Source organism: Crocodylus siamensis, chromosome 4 (assembly GCF_052110815.1).
Source record: "Crocodylus siamensis isolate JL-2025a chromosome 4, ASM5211081v1, whole genome shotgun sequence".
Classification (NCBI taxonomy): domain Eukaryota; kingdom Metazoa; phylum Chordata; order Crocodylia; family Crocodylidae; genus Crocodylus; species Crocodylus siamensis.
Window position 1 is genome coordinate 123,299,973 of NC_143398.1, and position 16,999 is coordinate 123,316,971.

The 16,999-nt window shown below is 44.2% G+C and overlaps 1 protein-coding gene across 14 annotated transcripts in view; it reads left to right on the forward strand.

Annotated features, from left to right (window-relative positions):
• The window catches only part of ST8SIA1 (ST8 alpha-N-acetyl-neuraminide alpha-2,8-sialyltransferase 1), a 325,545-nt gene that overhangs the window by 165,211 nt on the left and 143,335 nt on the right, over window positions 1-16,999 (forward strand). Inside the window, exon 6 of one of the 14 annotated variants that reach the window (XM_090043635.1) lies at window positions 2,386-3,125. The exons of the other annotated variants lie outside the window; for them this stretch is intronic. Within the exon in view, the coding sequence (XP_089899761.1) occupies window positions 2,386-2,413 (28 nt within the window). The 3' untranslated portion in view covers window positions 2,414-3,125. Of the gene's footprint in view, window positions 1-2,385; window positions 3,126-16,999 lie in introns of those variants that run through there. 14 annotated transcript variants of the gene reach the window in all.

A 16,999-nucleotide genomic window follows, 5' to 3' on the forward strand; every position in this document is an offset into this window, starting at 1 on the left:
ACCCCTGGCACGGCTTTACAAGCACTCGTGTGCTCTGGTGTGGTGCCAGAGGACTGGAAGAGGGCCAATGTGGTTCCCATCTTCAAAAAGGGGAGGAATGAGGACCCGGGAAACTATAGGCCAGTTAGTCTTACCTTGATCCTGGGCAAGCCTTTTGAGAAAATTATACTGGTGCATATCCACAAGGGGCCAGCAGGGGAGATTATGCTTAGGGACAACCAACACAGGTTCATTGGCGGCAGGTCCTGTCAGACCAACCTGGTGGCCTTCTATGACCAGATCCTTAGATGCAGGGGTAGCAGTGGACATAGTCTTCCTGGACTTTCGGAAGGCCTTCAACACTGTCTCTCACCCCATTCTCATTAAGAAACTGGAGGACTGTGGTGTCGACACCCACACAGTCAATTGGGTCACCAACTGGCTGGAGGGCCGCACCAGGAGAGTGGTGGTGGATGGGTCATTTTTGTCCTGGAGGGATGTGGGCAGTGGGGTTCCACAGGGCTCGGTCCTTGGGCCCACACTGTTCAACATCTTCATCAGTGACTTGGATGAGGGGGTAATAAGCACCCTGTTAAAATTTGTTGATGACACTAAGATGTGGGGGGATGTGGGCATGCTAGAAGGGAGGAATAGGCTGCAATTGGACCTAGACAGGTTACAGGGGTGGGTGGATGAGAATAGGATGGGATTCAGCACCGACAAGTGGAAGGTGATGCACCTGGGGAGAAACAACTGGCACCATACCTACAGGTTGGGGAACTGTCTTCTTGTTAGTACAGAGGCAGAAAAGGATCTTGGAGTCATTATAAACTACAAGATGAACATGGGCTGGCAGTGTGGGGACGCAGTCAGGAAGGCCAACCGCACCTTGTCATGCATCCACAGGTACATCTCAAGCAGGTTCAAGGAGGTGATCCTCCCCCTCTACGTGGCACTGGTCAGGCTGCAGTTAAAGTACTGCGTCCAGTTCTGGGCACCGCACTTCAAGAGGGATGTGGACAACATGGAGAAGGTCTGGAGGAGGGCCACTCGCATGATGAGGGGGCAGCAGGGCAGGCCCTACAAGGAGAGGCTATGGGACCTGAATCTGTTCAGCCTCCAAAAGAGAAGACTGAAGGGGGATCTAGTGGCCTGTTACAAACTAGACAGAGGGGAACCAGCAGGCACTGGGGAAGTCCCTGTTCCCCCGAGCACTACCAGGAGTGAGTAGAAATTACGGTCACAAGCTGGCAGAGGGTAGTTTTAGGCTAGATATCAGGAGGCGCTACTTCACGGTCAGGGCGGCTAGGATCTGGAACCAACTTCCAAGAGAAGTGGTGCTGGCTCCTACCCTGGGGGTCTTTTAGAGGAGGCTAGATGTACACCTTGCTGGGGTCATTTGACCCCAGTACTCTTTCCTGCCATGGCAGGGGGTCAGAATTGATGATCTGCTCAGGTCCTTTCTGACCCTAGAAACTATGAAACTATTTTTATTGCCCCCTCCCAAAAGACAATAGAAATGGTTTTGATTTTAAATTTGGAAGGAAGGAGGTAGATAGCTGGAGCATGGGCGACTGGTGCCTCCTGGCTCTGCGGGGGGTACCAGCTACTGATTGCCAATGGGGGGTGATCCCCAGTGGCCAATCGCCAACCACCCTGGAAGCACCGGCGGCAAACTGGAAGTGCTGCCGGCGCATCTTATGGGGGGAACTTTCTGGCACTTCCTACTCCCTGTCTGGCGAGGGCCAATTTTGGGGGGGAGGGGCACATGCCCCCAGTAGCTCCCCTACACATTGCTTATGAGTTGGAGAATATTATACATTTCCCTGTAGAATTGGAGAGTAAATAACACTACTTGGGTACGTCGCAACTGGAAAGGAACTGAAATTGAGTATAAGCAGATAATGTCACTGTCAAAAACAACTGAAGGAGAAAGAGTAGCAAGCAACATAAATGTAAAAAAGTATTTCCTTTTTAAAAAATTCTTGTGTTAATAATTTGAGTTGGCACTTGCATTTTACAGTGGTAGAAAAAGAGAGACTTGTTTCTTAAATACATGGGACCAAATTCATCCTTGGCTCTGTTAAGGGAAATTTGGTCTCTTACTGATAGTTTGACAATGCCACTTCAGGTGTTTTGCTTTCACTTGTTCATTCATTTCCATGATTTATTCTATTCTGGTCTCTTTATATTTATTTTGAGGAAACAACTTTCCAAAAATCTATGAGAGCTTTGTGAACTGGTAACTTGTTTGCTGAGCCATAATTGCAGTTTTTCAGGGCAGGAGATTTAAAAGAGGCTTATATCTTACTAAATACAAAAACAACTACAAAACACGCCCCCTAAGCCCCAAATGATTGTTGCTCTTCTTAACATTAGTCAAAATGTTCTCTTTTTTTCCATCAGGAGCATGAGTGCTGACTCAGCATCATGACAGTTCTTGGCTTTCACAATTTGCTCAGGAGACACAGAATGAATAACCTGGATGATGGCCTTCTACATCTGAAATGGCTCAGGACTAAATGGGGCAAAGCATAACAGACCACTGTTAGATAGGAATTTAATGGCATTGTACATAGATCCAAGGGTTTCCAGCCAGTTGGCTGGGATAAAACACTGCTGCTTGAGCCAATGAAGCCTGTGATGCTCTGAATGATTCCTCCTGCCGGAATGTAGGACTACTTTTGTCCTCCAGGGTAATTTTCTCTCATGTTTCCATTAGGCTTGCCTAACAATTCCCATAGTGAGAAGTTGCTGTAGGGATATATGCCAGTCATTCCTTCATCCCAGCCAGTGTTCTCTTTTTGGTGGCACCTTGCCTACTTTAAGCTCAGCAAAGAGGAAGGAGGAAGATTGCAAGGTCTCCCTGATAATTTTTTACTGGTGAGGGCTTTTCATGCTGGTTTAGGGACCCTGAAGCCTATTTAAGTAAGAGTGAATTTGGCCCAGTGACTATACACTGAATTAAGGGTATATTAAGCTTGCAAACAATTGCATGTTCTCTTGAGAAAGATACCAAGGAACCACCTTAGAGACTACTTTAAGGAATATGGAAATATTGACACCATTGAAATAACAGCTGGTAAAAGAGAGGTTTTCGCTTTAGTACCACAGCATCAGATTGTTAAATATTATCAATGGAATGTAAAAATAAATAAATAAATCCAGTGCTAAAGTTGCTTCCCAAAATTTAATCCTTTTTCTTGCTCGCATCCCTCCGTTCCCAATGCAAATGGGTATTAAGCTAGCAAAGACCATAATGCTGTAGGCTCTCATGCTTCTTTCTTGGGTACAAAGGAACTTGAGGCAAGTATTGTGGACATCTTGGGTGCATCTACATGTGTGTTTTACTGCGGAGTAGACCAATTAGCTTGGCAGTAAAGCATTACTGTCTACCCATGCACTAGTATTTGGGTGCAGTAAATTAATCAACTCTGCTATAAGATAGTACTGTCCCTGAGAGTATGTAAATTGTGTAAGGGGTGTAAACTGTGCCTGGTCAGCCCAGGTAGCAGGGGCCAGACTCCTGCCTGCTGCCTAGCCATGCGTCTCTGCACTTAAGGTACTCTCATGTCCCAGCCAGCCCCGCCACCACCTGCCACCATCCAGAGCCCAGGGCTGAGCCCCCAAGCCTGATGCTGGCTCAGGCCTGCTCTACCCCATCTCAAATTGCTGCTGTCCTGGGTGCACGTGTAGATGCTGTGCCTGGGAGCAGTCTAGTTCAGCTCAAACAGCTCTGGAGTTTATCACTTCACTGTAATTGCATGTCTAGATTTTACCCCTTTAGTACTAGGGTTCTGCAGACTATGTGTTCATATGCATATAGAGTTGATGATTCACTTTTAGGTGTCTCACTAATAACTAGAGTCACTAAGCTTGTTGTGGAAGACGGTAACTAATATGTGGCCTGTGTGTATGTACTGTAAACTGAAGGATATGGTCTGTGACTCATTAGAAAAGGTTTATGTTGTAGGCTTGTTGTAGTGTGTTTGTGGTCCATCAATATGAGGTCAACTTGTAAACCAAAATGGGGTTGAAGTGCAATGGAAAGTGGGATGGGTAAATGGCACTGTCCTTATTACCAGATGGGTTTACGTGGAGAAGGCATGGAGAAGTGTTGGCTTATGCAAAGGCACCAAATGATTCAGTGTCACAGTACAGAAAGGAATCCTTCTAATGGGTTTTGAAGAGAAAACTTCCATTTGTAGGGCTGTCCATATAGCCTGCCTTATCAGCATTAAATTCTCATAAAGTATTTAAAGGGTTGCTGTATTTAAAGGATTCCACATCTGTCTAAAGTATTGCTAATGGCTGTTGATACATTGTTGGACACCAATATTATCATAAGATATTGCAGTGTTAGGTTCTTATCTTTGGTGCTCCTTACTTATCTGCATAGGGTTTCACTGATCAGCAAATTTGTGGTCTGAAGGAATTTTTCTCCAGCACATATTGGCAAGGACCTTGTGCTTTTCATTTTCCTGTGCAATAAGAGTAATAATCTGTTAGATCGCAATGTACCCCCATGATCCTATCTATTTTCTACAATCACTGAACAGCAATACCACTGGGGAACCCTTTGGAAGACCTTGAACATTGTTCCTGTTTTCTGTTCAGTGTTTCTGTGTATTGCTGGATCAGCTCAGTTCTGTAGTAATATTTTCACTCCCCTTCACACTACCCTTTGTCTTCCTTTCTAGAATTTTTTCTCAGTGCTGAAACTTTAAATAACTTCTAAGCTGCAGCCCTAGAGGCTGGAGTGAAATGTTGATTGGTGATAGTGAATGTTGTTTTTACTTACTCTAAATAAAGTGGGTGTAGGATGTTAATGCTTTTTTTATTTAGAACCTATTACAAAGGATACTTTTGTCTCTTAGAGAGAATCTTATTTTAGAGGACAGATTCTATTCTCAGTTAATTTTCAAGCAGAAGCCATTCATGAATTTTGGAGTGTGACCTCTGCTCTTACTATATTTAGTCAAATACAAGGCAAGTTTTTTTTCCTGCCAATCAGTGTAGAGGGAAAAAACCTGTCATCTTCCATTCACATACAAGGAAACCTCATTAAATAAATTGGCTATCATTAACCTGATGCCAAAAGCAGAATGTGCTCAGTAATGGAAACCAATTATGAAGTTAATTAAATGTAGCCAACACTGAACATGACTGTGAAACACATGACCCATATTGGGCATGCCAATGGGAACCTTTTTTTTTTGTCTGGCACTTAAAAAAAATGGACAGTTGCTCCCCCAGGAGAGAACTGGCACCAGACCTGGAGTTACTGCAGTACCAGGCTGATGCTGGGAGAGCCAGATCCAGCCCTGACAGCCCTCCTTTTGGTGGCAAAAGTGCTTGATCTTAGTCAAAAGCCTAAGATGATGATGCGAACCTATTTAGTGCAGCCTACCTGAATAAGATACATGGTAGTTCCCATTGAGTGCAGTCACCTTCAGTGCTGACTCCTTTTTAAGTCACAGTGGACCGTTACATTGAATACATTTTGACTTTTTCTTCACTCTCACAGATGAGCTGTGCTTTTCTCTGCTATTCCTGTTTCTTCACCTGCCCTAAATGCATGGCAAACATCAAATGGGGTTCCAAACAATTGACCCAGAATCCCTCTGTTGTCCCCTCTCTTAGCTTGTCATATATGATTAGTATGGCCTTGCTCTCCATCAGGTTAAGCTGGACCAGGTTGCCCTGCACCTTATCTGCATAAACATTTTTGCATCCCAGGACTTGCGACAAGAACACCTGGTTTCAGTTATAAGAGTGTGTGTCTGGGGGCGGTAATTAGCACATGGATTCTTGGTGGCGGGGGGTGGTTTCTGGAGTACACACACACACACACACTAAGCAGTGCTGAGCTGTGGGGTCATCGTGGCTTGAAATCCTGTTGACTCTGGTGAGGCCCAGCCCAATGATATATATGGTAAATCACAAGTCTTTTGACTTTGGACAAATATATATAGACATACATCTTTACAAAAAGAAATCTGCACTATATATAAGAAAGCTCCTCTTTAAAGTGTGTTTATGGAGTACCTGTGCTAAAACTTGATTCTGGATGAACTGAAGTCTATGGGTTCTATATGTAAATTACTACAGCTATGTTTAAATTCAAGGTCACTGCTTTCATATTTGCTTTTCACTTCTGTGTGTTCAGGGAAAGCAGGGCAGGGTCTGAGAGTAAGAAAAGGGTGAGGGGGCTGCAGGGGGAAGAAATTGGAGGGAAGCAGAGGGTAAATAAGCTGACTCATCAGATTTATTTTCCTTGCTACAGCAGTAGGAAGGGGACAAATTCAAGGCAGACATCCAGTAAGTAGATTTTACACCTGGAAAATTATAGCAAGTTTATAAATTTTCCATATATAAAAACTACTTATTGGGGGGTTGTCTTCTAATCAGGGTCATCTTATATTCAAGTAAATATGGTAAGTCTAATCACCTTAGCTTTGGTAAGTCAATGAAGCTTTGCCAATTAATACCAATTGAGGATCTAGCCCAGTTAGTTTGTGCTGTAAAGAGCTGAACATTTCAAAAAGGTTTTTATTTTCATTTACCACATTTTCTTGCTACAAGTGAATGGTGTCTTCACTAGGAATGAGAACAGGGAACTGGATCCAGGACATCCGGATTTCATTTCCTTCTCTGTTGTTTGCTACCTGTTTAAGCCTCAGCAAGCCTACTTCTAACTCAATGCCTGTTTACCAGTGAGATATTTAACAGTACAGGAAACCCTCGCTATTTGCAGGTTCGGCATTCGCCATTTCAAATATTCGTGAATGTTGAACTAACATCTTAAATACACTTACAGGAGCTCCTCAGGAACTCCGTGCTTGCTGCCACCAGGCTCCTGCCAGCACAGCCATGCCCCCCTCAGCCACCAGGGGCACTGCATTCATGATGTTCATGAACACAGTGCAGTATTCACGGATTTCACCATTCGCGGAGATCTCCAGAATGGATCCCCTGCAAATGGCAAGGGTCCCCTGTACTTATTGGTCCGAAGGGGATGGGGAGAGGGTGTCGAACAAATGTCTGCAAAATATGTGGAAATCCTTGTAAAGTATTATTACAGTTGCTTTGAGCCTGGAAACTGAGTATTTTTTCTTTTGCTATTCTAACATGTAGATTCACACACTTCACCTGGAACATTAGGTAATGACATTCACTTTCTTCTATTTTGCATTTGATCCTGCCATTTCATCTATCCTTATATATTTTATTAGTCATAGTACATTTCATCTCTTACACTATATTTCTTTCCCATACTCACTGAGTTTGTAAAGCTAGCTGTGTGCATGCCAGACACAAAACCCAAGCCAGTCCCCTAGAAAGGTTTGCAACTATATCTTACCTGACTCCTGCTACACAGGTACTGTATGTTTTAACTGAGGGCTATCCTTGTGCTTCGATTTACTGCACGTAGACTACACTCATTGACACCCTCCTTCTCCTATCTAGAAATGGCTGATCTATGCATCTTTCTTTTTACGTATCTTGCCAGCTGTTTGAATTCTGCAAAACCAAAGAATTGTTGCACACAGTAAGTATTTGAGAAATGCAAGCACCTCAAATCATCAATGGTTGAAACAGCATAAGTTGTATCCACTATCATAGTTTGGGGCTGCCTCCAAGGTTACTTCAGCTAGGGACAGACATTACACATAAACCAGTTTAAGTCAGGGGTTTTGAACCTTTTTTAGTAAGTGTAAGCCCAGTGGCCAGACATGGAGATGGGAGAAGGGAGGTGGTATGGGGTGATGCATGGTGGCGTTCCATTCCTGCCCTCTCGCACTAACCCTTAGGGCCTTCCCAAGTATCGCTGGGGGTACGCAGACCCCCAGTTGACAATCCCTGGTTTAAGTGATCAGAAACTGGTTTAAACCTGTAAGAGAACAGATGTTCAGTGCACATAAGCTAGTTTGAAAATTGCTGAAACTTGTTTGAGATAAACCTGGTTGAATGTGGTATCAGACTTAACTGATTTGGGTCAAATTGAAGTTTATGCGATGTCTGTCCTAGACCTCTTGCTGGTTTAAAATAAACCAGACCCCCCCCAACCAGCTCTCTGGGCTGGGTGGGGCTGTCTGCTCCACAGCAGAGCTGGTCCCTCCCCTCTGCTCCATGACTGGAGCTCCGGCAGAGACTGCAAGCATTTGCCTGGCTTTACCCTACTTCCCCCGCCCCTTCACCTCTCCCTGCTAAGCAGGGATCCTCCCTCCCTTCTGCCTTACACAGATACCTCTTAGCATTAGCTAGCAGACCACATGCTGGCTATGGTCTGTGCTGTGGCAGATGGGACAAAGGCAGTAGCAACAGGAAGCTGGTAACTTCCCTGTGTTGTTTTCTTAATGGGCTGATAAACACTGAGTTAGGGGTGATAAACATAACGATATCAATTCCCTGCTGGATTGGTCAGGAGGGGCAGGGACCCCTCCCTAATCAGAGCAACATGCCAGGACCTGGCCATGCCCCTCCTCAGCTCGGCACTCTAGAAGGGAAGGGAGGGCTTCTTTAGCACCTCCCAGCTTCTAGCCTGAGCTACTGCAGGCATGTGCTGGCATTTCTTCAGTCCAGAGGGGATGTCTGAGCAGTTACAAACTGGTTTAGCCTAGTTGGCTTAGACTAACTTGCAAAGATTGAATCAATTTAGGCTCAGGCTTTTTGAATGTCTGTCCCTAGCCCTCCAGTATCAGTCACAATAGTAATTTGTATGTACCCCTACCCTGAGCCTTGGGGGTAGTTCAGCTGTAACAAGTTTGCTGAGTTTCTGGGCATAACATCAGTCCTGCCCAATTCCTAGTTCTTTTCTTTCTATAAGAAAATTTGGAAATTAACCAGGAGTACAGGTCTTAAATACAATAACCCTGCTAGCAGCAATCCCACTATATCCTGTTCCTAACTTCTGACGTTCGTGTCCTCTCTATTGCCAATAAACAGACAAATAGTCAACAGATCCATTCTTAAAAGGGCTCTACATTTTCACTAGAATGTTCATGAAACATGAAGCACATTATGAATGGCTTTGGTGCAGGCTACAAGGCATGCTATGAGTAGGATAGGGCAGTAAAACAGCTCAGGCTGATTTGAGGTCATCTCAAAGTTGACTCTAAATATCAGTGTAGACATACCCACATATCTCTGGCTTTTGCAAGCAGGAAAACCTGGTCAGGTGCTCCTAGGGCTTCTGGGGCTTGATCCTGTGTGCCCTTGGACCTTTGCATGTGGGATCGCAGGGGAAGTCCCAGGGTACACAGGATTGGGTTCCTGAAGCCCTGGGAACATCTGCCCAAGGCTGAAGGAGAGTGCAGGTAGCTTAAGGCTATCCATGCTATTCTGTCTTAGACATCTGCTGCAATATAGTAGCACAAATTAATACAGTAAACTCTCTGGTAACTGGCACAATGCAAGCTGGCATGCTCTGTTACATGCCAGCTTGTAAGGAAAAGTGAAATCAGAAGTGCCCACTGTGGCACTTCTAGTTTCTCTGAGCCCCCATGTCCGGGGTGGAGCAGCCTGCACTGCTGGGCCTCCATGACCTGGGGGTATAACAGGCTGTGTGGGGCCCACCTCCCATTTCCACGGGGCCTGCAGGGCCCATGGGAGGGGTGGCAATGACATAGGAAGGACAGAGGGAGAAGCAGCAGCCAGGGCCACTCAATTAACTGGCATATTTTGTTATCCGGCATCCCCCGTTCCCAGAGGATGCCAGATAACAGAGCTTTTACTGTACTACCCTTTGTCATGGCCACACATTTGGGCATCTGTGGCACGATAAATGACATGTATAACTTGTATATATTTTGCTTTCTACTATCATAAAAAAATGCTTATGGTGGCACAAGTGTGATGTCTGTTTGAAGGTCTTACTACCTGCTACTGGGCACCTTCAACTTTCCCTTAAGTCAAATCTTGATATGCAAGTGAAAGAGGACCTGAATTTCATATTGTCATAAGACCATTTCACAATGTAACACAAAGAGGGGTTAAGTGTAGAAATAAGCAACATCACAGAGAGAGAACACCTGCAAGGCTTGGGGCATGGTGTAGGGAAGGTATGGAGCCACACAATGAGCCCTTAAGGCAACAGGTAACCAGTGGAGGTGTGGACAGGCCAAGAGGGCCTACTAGCCAGAAGACACAGGATGGTGACTTAGGGGACCTAGGAAGGGCCTAGTGGTGATTGGAACATCCTCAGGCTCACTCAGAACCCAGGGACAGCCTTCCTTATATAACCTTCAATAAGAACAAGGCATGACAGGCAAGTGATCAAGGTGAAGCCAAGCATAGAACTTCAGGCATCTGATTTAAAAGTCAAATCTATACCTAATCACTTTGCTGAATAAGGATGGTCTGAAACATTTTCCATCATCCTGTGCCCTCAGCCAAGCCAAAGGCAGGCAGGGGCTGCATGGCCACCAGGGGGGTGGCATGACTGCCCTGTGCCCAGGTGTGGCTACAGGCACATATCCCAGCATTGTAGAAGTCCTTGTTGTGAAGCCACTGCTGTGAAGGCTCTATCACTCACTTGACTGTCATCCCAAAAACATTGCCATTATAGTTTGTCCTTCGTTCTTTGGGTGATATGGAGAATGGAGCATCACAATCCAGTGACAAAATGAGATTGCTCGTGGCTGCCTTAGGCAGAAAGTCAACAAGAACACCCTCCATATCCATGGCTTACTCATTAGATTAAAAATAGGAGGCGTTACTTTGATGGATCCTCATATATTGGAAAATGTTTCACACCATCCTCATTCAGCACATGATTAGGTATAAGTTTGACTTTTAAATCAGATGCGTGAAGTTCTAGTGCTTGGCTGGATAGAGGTGCAAGTTGGTCTTGAATGGCATCAGTTTGGAAGTGTGCGGTTTTGTCTGTATGTATGTGCTAGATAAAATATCTAAAAATTTTTCAGTGACATAGGCTGCTAAGTCCCATTTTTCAAAAGCTCCAAGGTCACTTAGCAGGGTAATCCTCATATTTCAAAGAGGTGTGTGGTATGCTTACATCGCAAACAGCAGTTTAATGTAGTATTACTTAAACTAGTTATAAGTAAAGTGGTAGTTTACCTAAAGCTGCCCCAAACAGCTCAAAACGTAGCACAGCCTGCCTCTTGGTTTTGGTACCTAAATCAGTACAGTATATTTATAGTGACATCAGGTATCTCTAGACTACATGGTAGTCTGCAGTGTAGACACTGCCTTAGTAACTCGGAAACCAGTGTCTTGTTGGACATCAATGGGAATGAGGCTCCCAAACATTTAAGTTGCCTCTGAAATCTAAATTTAGATAAATAATTAACTTAAACTGAGAACAATAGGCCTGTTATGTCCCACTCTTTTCACCAGGAGATAGATATTTTAATAGGAATCTGTGCATTCAAAGTACCTCAGAGAAAGCAACATAGTCAGAAGTGCCTAAGCTTTGGTTGGGGAGAAGAGGTCTTAAATTAACAAACAAGTCTTTACCACAATACAAGAAATATGAAACTTTTTTTTTTTTTAAATAAAGATCTCTAGTTCCCATTTTTATTTGTTATGCATGCTCTAAATAAATAAATAAATAAACAAAATGTTAGTTTTAGTACAGTCCTTATACAGGCCCTAATGTTCACTTATTCCAATATGATTTCTTAGGGCTTTGTGACCTTTTCAGACTATTCTTTATAAAAATGACTGCGTATAGTTTAACAGTAATATGAACTTTCTACTTAGTTAAAGCTAAGATGACCTGAATATCTGAAGGAAATGAGTAGATATCTAGGTAAATAGGTGGCTTTATTTGTTAATATTTATTACACAATCCTGAGATTGATAGTAAAACTCCTGTTAAGTGGAAGCAAGATTGCAGTACTAGAGAAATACTAAAGAAAGCTTGATTTTTGCCGAGCTATTGATCAGGTGTTATGCCTTAACCGCCTCCCCCCCAACAAAACCAGATGGAGAACATAGTAAAGTATAGAAAGAAATACATCAGCTCAGGGTCATGTTCCTCAGAAGTGCTCACTGTTGACATGTTTCTCTACAATAATTGTCATGATTGCTCTACAATAATTAGAATGCTATAAACAAACTATGTGAAAGCTGTTGGCAAGTCACTGATAGGTGTCGAGTCCATTTCTAAATGATGAGCAATGATTCAGTTACATTGAACTGAGTGTGTTGGTCTGTGTAGCAGGTGGGGTCCCTAGGAGTGGCCGTGTTACCCCTAGGCTCCTTAACCATGCCAGTCTTGCCCTACAGGCACCCTCTCTCACCTACCACATCTTGTTGGTATAATTGATATAGGGAGGCTGCCCTTCATCTTTGGGTTTAGATACGATCTGGCTAGATCTTACTAAACATAGTTCATAGACCCCTTAGCATACCATGTTATGGTGGATGGTTCAGAGTCTTTCAGCCTTAGGGGCTATGTGTGTGGCTCTAACCACCCCTTTACCACACCCCCAGCCTCACAGATGGCATTGATGTCGTCTGGTCTAGGCCTTGCTGCAATTTGGACCCCTTGTTCTCTCTGGGCTCTCCGCAGCCCCCATCTCTGCGCCTCGCTGGCACCCGGGGTCTGTGTGCCCCAAATGCCGCACCCCCTCTGGCACCCGGGGTCCTCACGCTGTAGCGGGCCCCCAATGAGGCCTCCTCCTTCCCCAGATAACCTCACCCAAACTACTGGTGTTATCAGACAGCAAACAAACAACAATCAAACATAACAAAGTGCAAGGCATGCTCAGCCCCTTTAAAAGAGGCAAACTCCTTCTCTAATACTGCATGCCTGTAGGCAAGGGTACCTTATGGGCTCCTAGTGCCCCATTAGCCCTAACAGTAGTGTATCCAGCAGCTGTTGTGTCTCTGAGCCCTTTCTTCTTGAAGGCGCCTTCTTCTTCAGCTGCTGGCAGGATACTGACCTGCCTGGTTCCAGCCCTAGTGTTTAAATGGGCCTAGGGCCCTGCCTCTTCTGGCCAGCTAACCAGGTGCAGGTGCAGCCAATTCCCTCAGTAGCCAGTTGTCATGGCAACCTGCACCTGGACTTTCATCTGGCTCTTTGTGTTCCCTCTGGCTCTTTGTGTTCCCTCTCTGGGCAATCTCTGCTCTAAGAGGAGCAGGCACCTTAGTGCCCTGCAAGAGTCTGGAATGACTTTCTAAATTGGAGGCAGCTGCTATTTATTTATCAGACTTAAATTTTTATAACAGGTACCTAGATGGCATAAAGGTGTTGCTCTTAGACAATTCAGACTAATTTATGAAACACTATTACCAATTCAAAACCAATTTAGACCATAAATAACTATAGGTTACTTACATAGCAAGTTTTCAGATTGAAAACTACCTTTCTGTCACACATCTGCAGTTTCTAACAGTGCAGTTCTGGCCTATGAAAGGGGTCTAGAGATACTATTGCCATCAATAATAATTAGTAGCCAATGAATTAGTGCGTGGATCCAAATCAAGATTAGACATGTGCTTCGGTATAGAGTTCAGGGCCTCTCAGATAGCATTTAGGGCAGACAGGGTGAAGTTTTCATTGATAAGTATCTATGTGGTCCCCTCCACACCTTCCCCCTACTGTCTGCCCTTCCCCACCACTTGCAACCCCCATACTTGTGCCCTTTGGAGCCTGCTGGAGCCTGTGGTGCCTGTATCTCCTGCCATCTACCCCTTCTCCTCCCACCTGCCCTCCCCTGCTGTCTTCCCCTCCAGATACTATATGGCCAGGCCAGGGCCTAGCAACCATATACTCCATAGAGTAGAGCCAGAACCAGAGCTGACGGGTAAGCAGTAGTGAGAGGGTGTATGGGGTAGGTGGAGGGACCAGAGATGGGGGGGAAGAAGAGAAAGTAGCAAGAGACAGAAGTTGTGTTGGGGGGTGGAGAGGGAGGCAGCAGCGGGGCAGAGGTGGTGGGAGTGCAGTTGCTCCAAATTCAACCCCAATTCAAAGCTGGAGTCAGAGGTGCACCAACTGCTTGCCCCTCCCTTGTACTTGAATACAAGACTGACAGGAAGACCATCTCGGCAGATGGCTGGTTCAGCCCTCAGGGCCTGAGTTAAAATGGAGACTGCTTAGCCCCCTCCTCCAATCACACAGCCCTCCTGCGGTCATGTTACCATCTCATCAGGGTTGGCCTGCAGCTGCCAGCTGCCCTGCTGCCACTCTAAGCCCTTAAAGTAGCAGGCACCAAAGGTAATCTGCCACAAAAACAAGAGGCTTTTTTCCCTTTGGGTGGGGGGCAACCTCATCTTGGATTTGAGTAAATATAGTATTTTGTAGCCTCTACATTTTAGATTCATCTGGTCTAAGCAAATATAATTGGATAGTTCATTCTGTATAGCAGAATATGTTGTCTAATATTTTGAAACATGACATTTTTATGACTTCCTATAACTCAGCAGCCTGTTTTTGGCTAATAAAATGCAAATATTCATTTTTTCCTGGAATTACCAAGTCTCTAGTACATATGTCTGTAGCATCACCTTATTTATAATAGGAAGCTCGTGCTTCCCATCTTTAATTTATTATAATGCATTTTCAGGCACCCATTTCATGCACAGTATACTTTCTTTTAATGGGTTATGCACCAGCTAAAAAGATCTCATACAGTAAAGCTGCTTTGCTTTTGGTCTTGTCTTGGCTTCATGCTATGAAGGTCTAAGTGAGATGTTCTGTTCAACATATATGTTTTTAACAGAAATCTTCAGATAACAGTTACAACTTTGAAACTCTAAGTTGTCCTCTAGGGGTAGTAATTAGTAATACTGCCCCTTGGGAAACATTTATAATTGCTGTTACTTGTCACAGTTTGTGTGTTTTATAAACATCTTCAGCTGATTTCTAGTACTCCCATTATCCCAAACAGATTTGCAGTGTACATATAAACACCATGTATTCTGAGCATATTGTACTAGAATGGAGTCTCCCATCTTACTTTTGTGGTGGGATTCTGTTGTTTTGTGCTTCTGACAAAAGATTCTACTCTCAGGCTGGATGAAGGGATAAGGGAACTTTCCCCTTCCAATATTTAAACAGGCAGGGAAAATAGTTTTGGTAATCTGATTCTTGTTTTCTGGTGCTACATGGCAAGAGTGTAACTTCAAGGATTTTGAAGGGGGAAAAGAGTTCTAAATCTCTGATGGACAGACAGAAACAGAATTAAAGCAACTTTCTCTGAACAAACCTAGCTGACTGAATTTATGACTTTTTGTGGGGTCCCCTCTAAGCAAGGAATTTTAAAATATTGGTCAAAAATCATTGTGACGCCTGCAATTTCAGTGCTGGGAAACACAGAAGCTATAAGACTTAATGCTACTAGATCAGTCCAGTGATCCATCTAAGGCAGAATCCTCTCTATGGCTGTATATAGTACTATAATTGTTACAGAGAAAGGTGCATGAATCACTACAATGGGCAAATATTGAATCAGTTGCCAAAGAGCGGAATTTCTTAGTAATCCCCATCAGTCAGTTTCTGGCTTTTTCTAGAAAGCTTGAAGATTTCTTTCACTTATTTTCTCCCCTCCCCTGTATATGACCATGAATTTTCACATTATTCCAATAGATGTTTATTATATGAAAAACTGTGTATTTATGGGGGTTCAAAAAAGGCTGGAGCTAGACTGTTCTTAGTGGTGGCAGATGACAGAACAAAGAGCAACAGTCTCAAGTTGCATCAAGGGAAGTTTAGGTTAGATATTAGGAAGAATTTTCTTACTAGGAGGGCAGTAAAAGACTGGAACAGGTTTCCCAGAGAGGTTGTGGATTCTTCATCCTTGGAGGTTTTTTAAGACCCAGCTAGAAAAAGTCTTGGCTTGCATGATTTAGTTGGGGATGGTCCTGCTTCAAGCAGGGGGTTGGACTAGTCAGTGGTTCCCAACCTTTTTTGTACCAGGACCCATTTGTAAACATCACTAGCCACTTCTGACTCAGTGCCCCTCACTCCTGACCTGCTACCTCCAGGCCCCAGCCCCACAGTGGGGCAGGGTGTGTGTGTGTGGGGGGGGAGGACATTGGGGGCCCCAAGCAGCCCCTTGCAAAGCAAAAGCTACAGTTTTCCACATTTTTCTCCTTTAAAGTAGAATCCATTTTTAAAGTTTATTGATCTGTTTTTAAAGTTATTCATGACCCTTTCATATATTCTTGCAACCCACTTTTGGGTCACGACCCATGGGTTGAGAAACCCTGGACTAAATGACCTCCTGAGGTCCCATCCAACCCTAATTTTCTATGATTCTATGATTCTGTATCAGTGATTCAGATTAAAACACAGCAGTGCAACGCTCACTGGAGAGACCTTTAGAAAAGAGATATTCTCAAGGAGTCTTTCCTGCCCACTTAAAGGTTCCTTTACATGGGTCAGATCTCTTGCTGAACTTGCTGTTAACTGGGCAGTTCCTTCCACTGACATTCATTTTTTTGAACAAGGATAATCAAAAAATTAAAATAACATAATGAAACACACTAAATAAGAAAATAATATCTTGTGTTAAAATTATGCAAAAAAATCAGATGTGCAGCAAAAGCTCTGTTATCCAGCACCCATAAGGAATAGAGGGTGCTGAATAACCAAACATACCAGTTACCTGAGAGGTGTCTCTGCCTCGTCAGGCCACCGTCCCTCCTGCCACATCCAGTGCACCAGGCTTTCACTCCCTGGTGTCAATGTGCCAGGGGACAGGGGGTGGGGCCCTGCACAGGCGTCAGTATGCCGGGGGACAGAAAGGGGGGCCCCACACAGGCTACTTTACCCTGGGCCATGGCCCAAAGTCGGAGAAGTGGACTCGATGAAACTGGAAGTGGGACTTCTGGTTTCGCTTTGCTGCGTCAACTGGCATGCTGGTTAATAGAGCATACCAGTTAATAAAGTGCCGGATAACACGGCTTTTAATGTATTAAGCATGGACAAAACCTCAATGGAACTTGAGTATACAGATCCTCGGTAGTCATTGACCCTACAACCAGAAGTTCTAACTAGTTCCAAACACTGCAGAGTGAACTACTGTATTCAGTGCCTCAGCTTTTG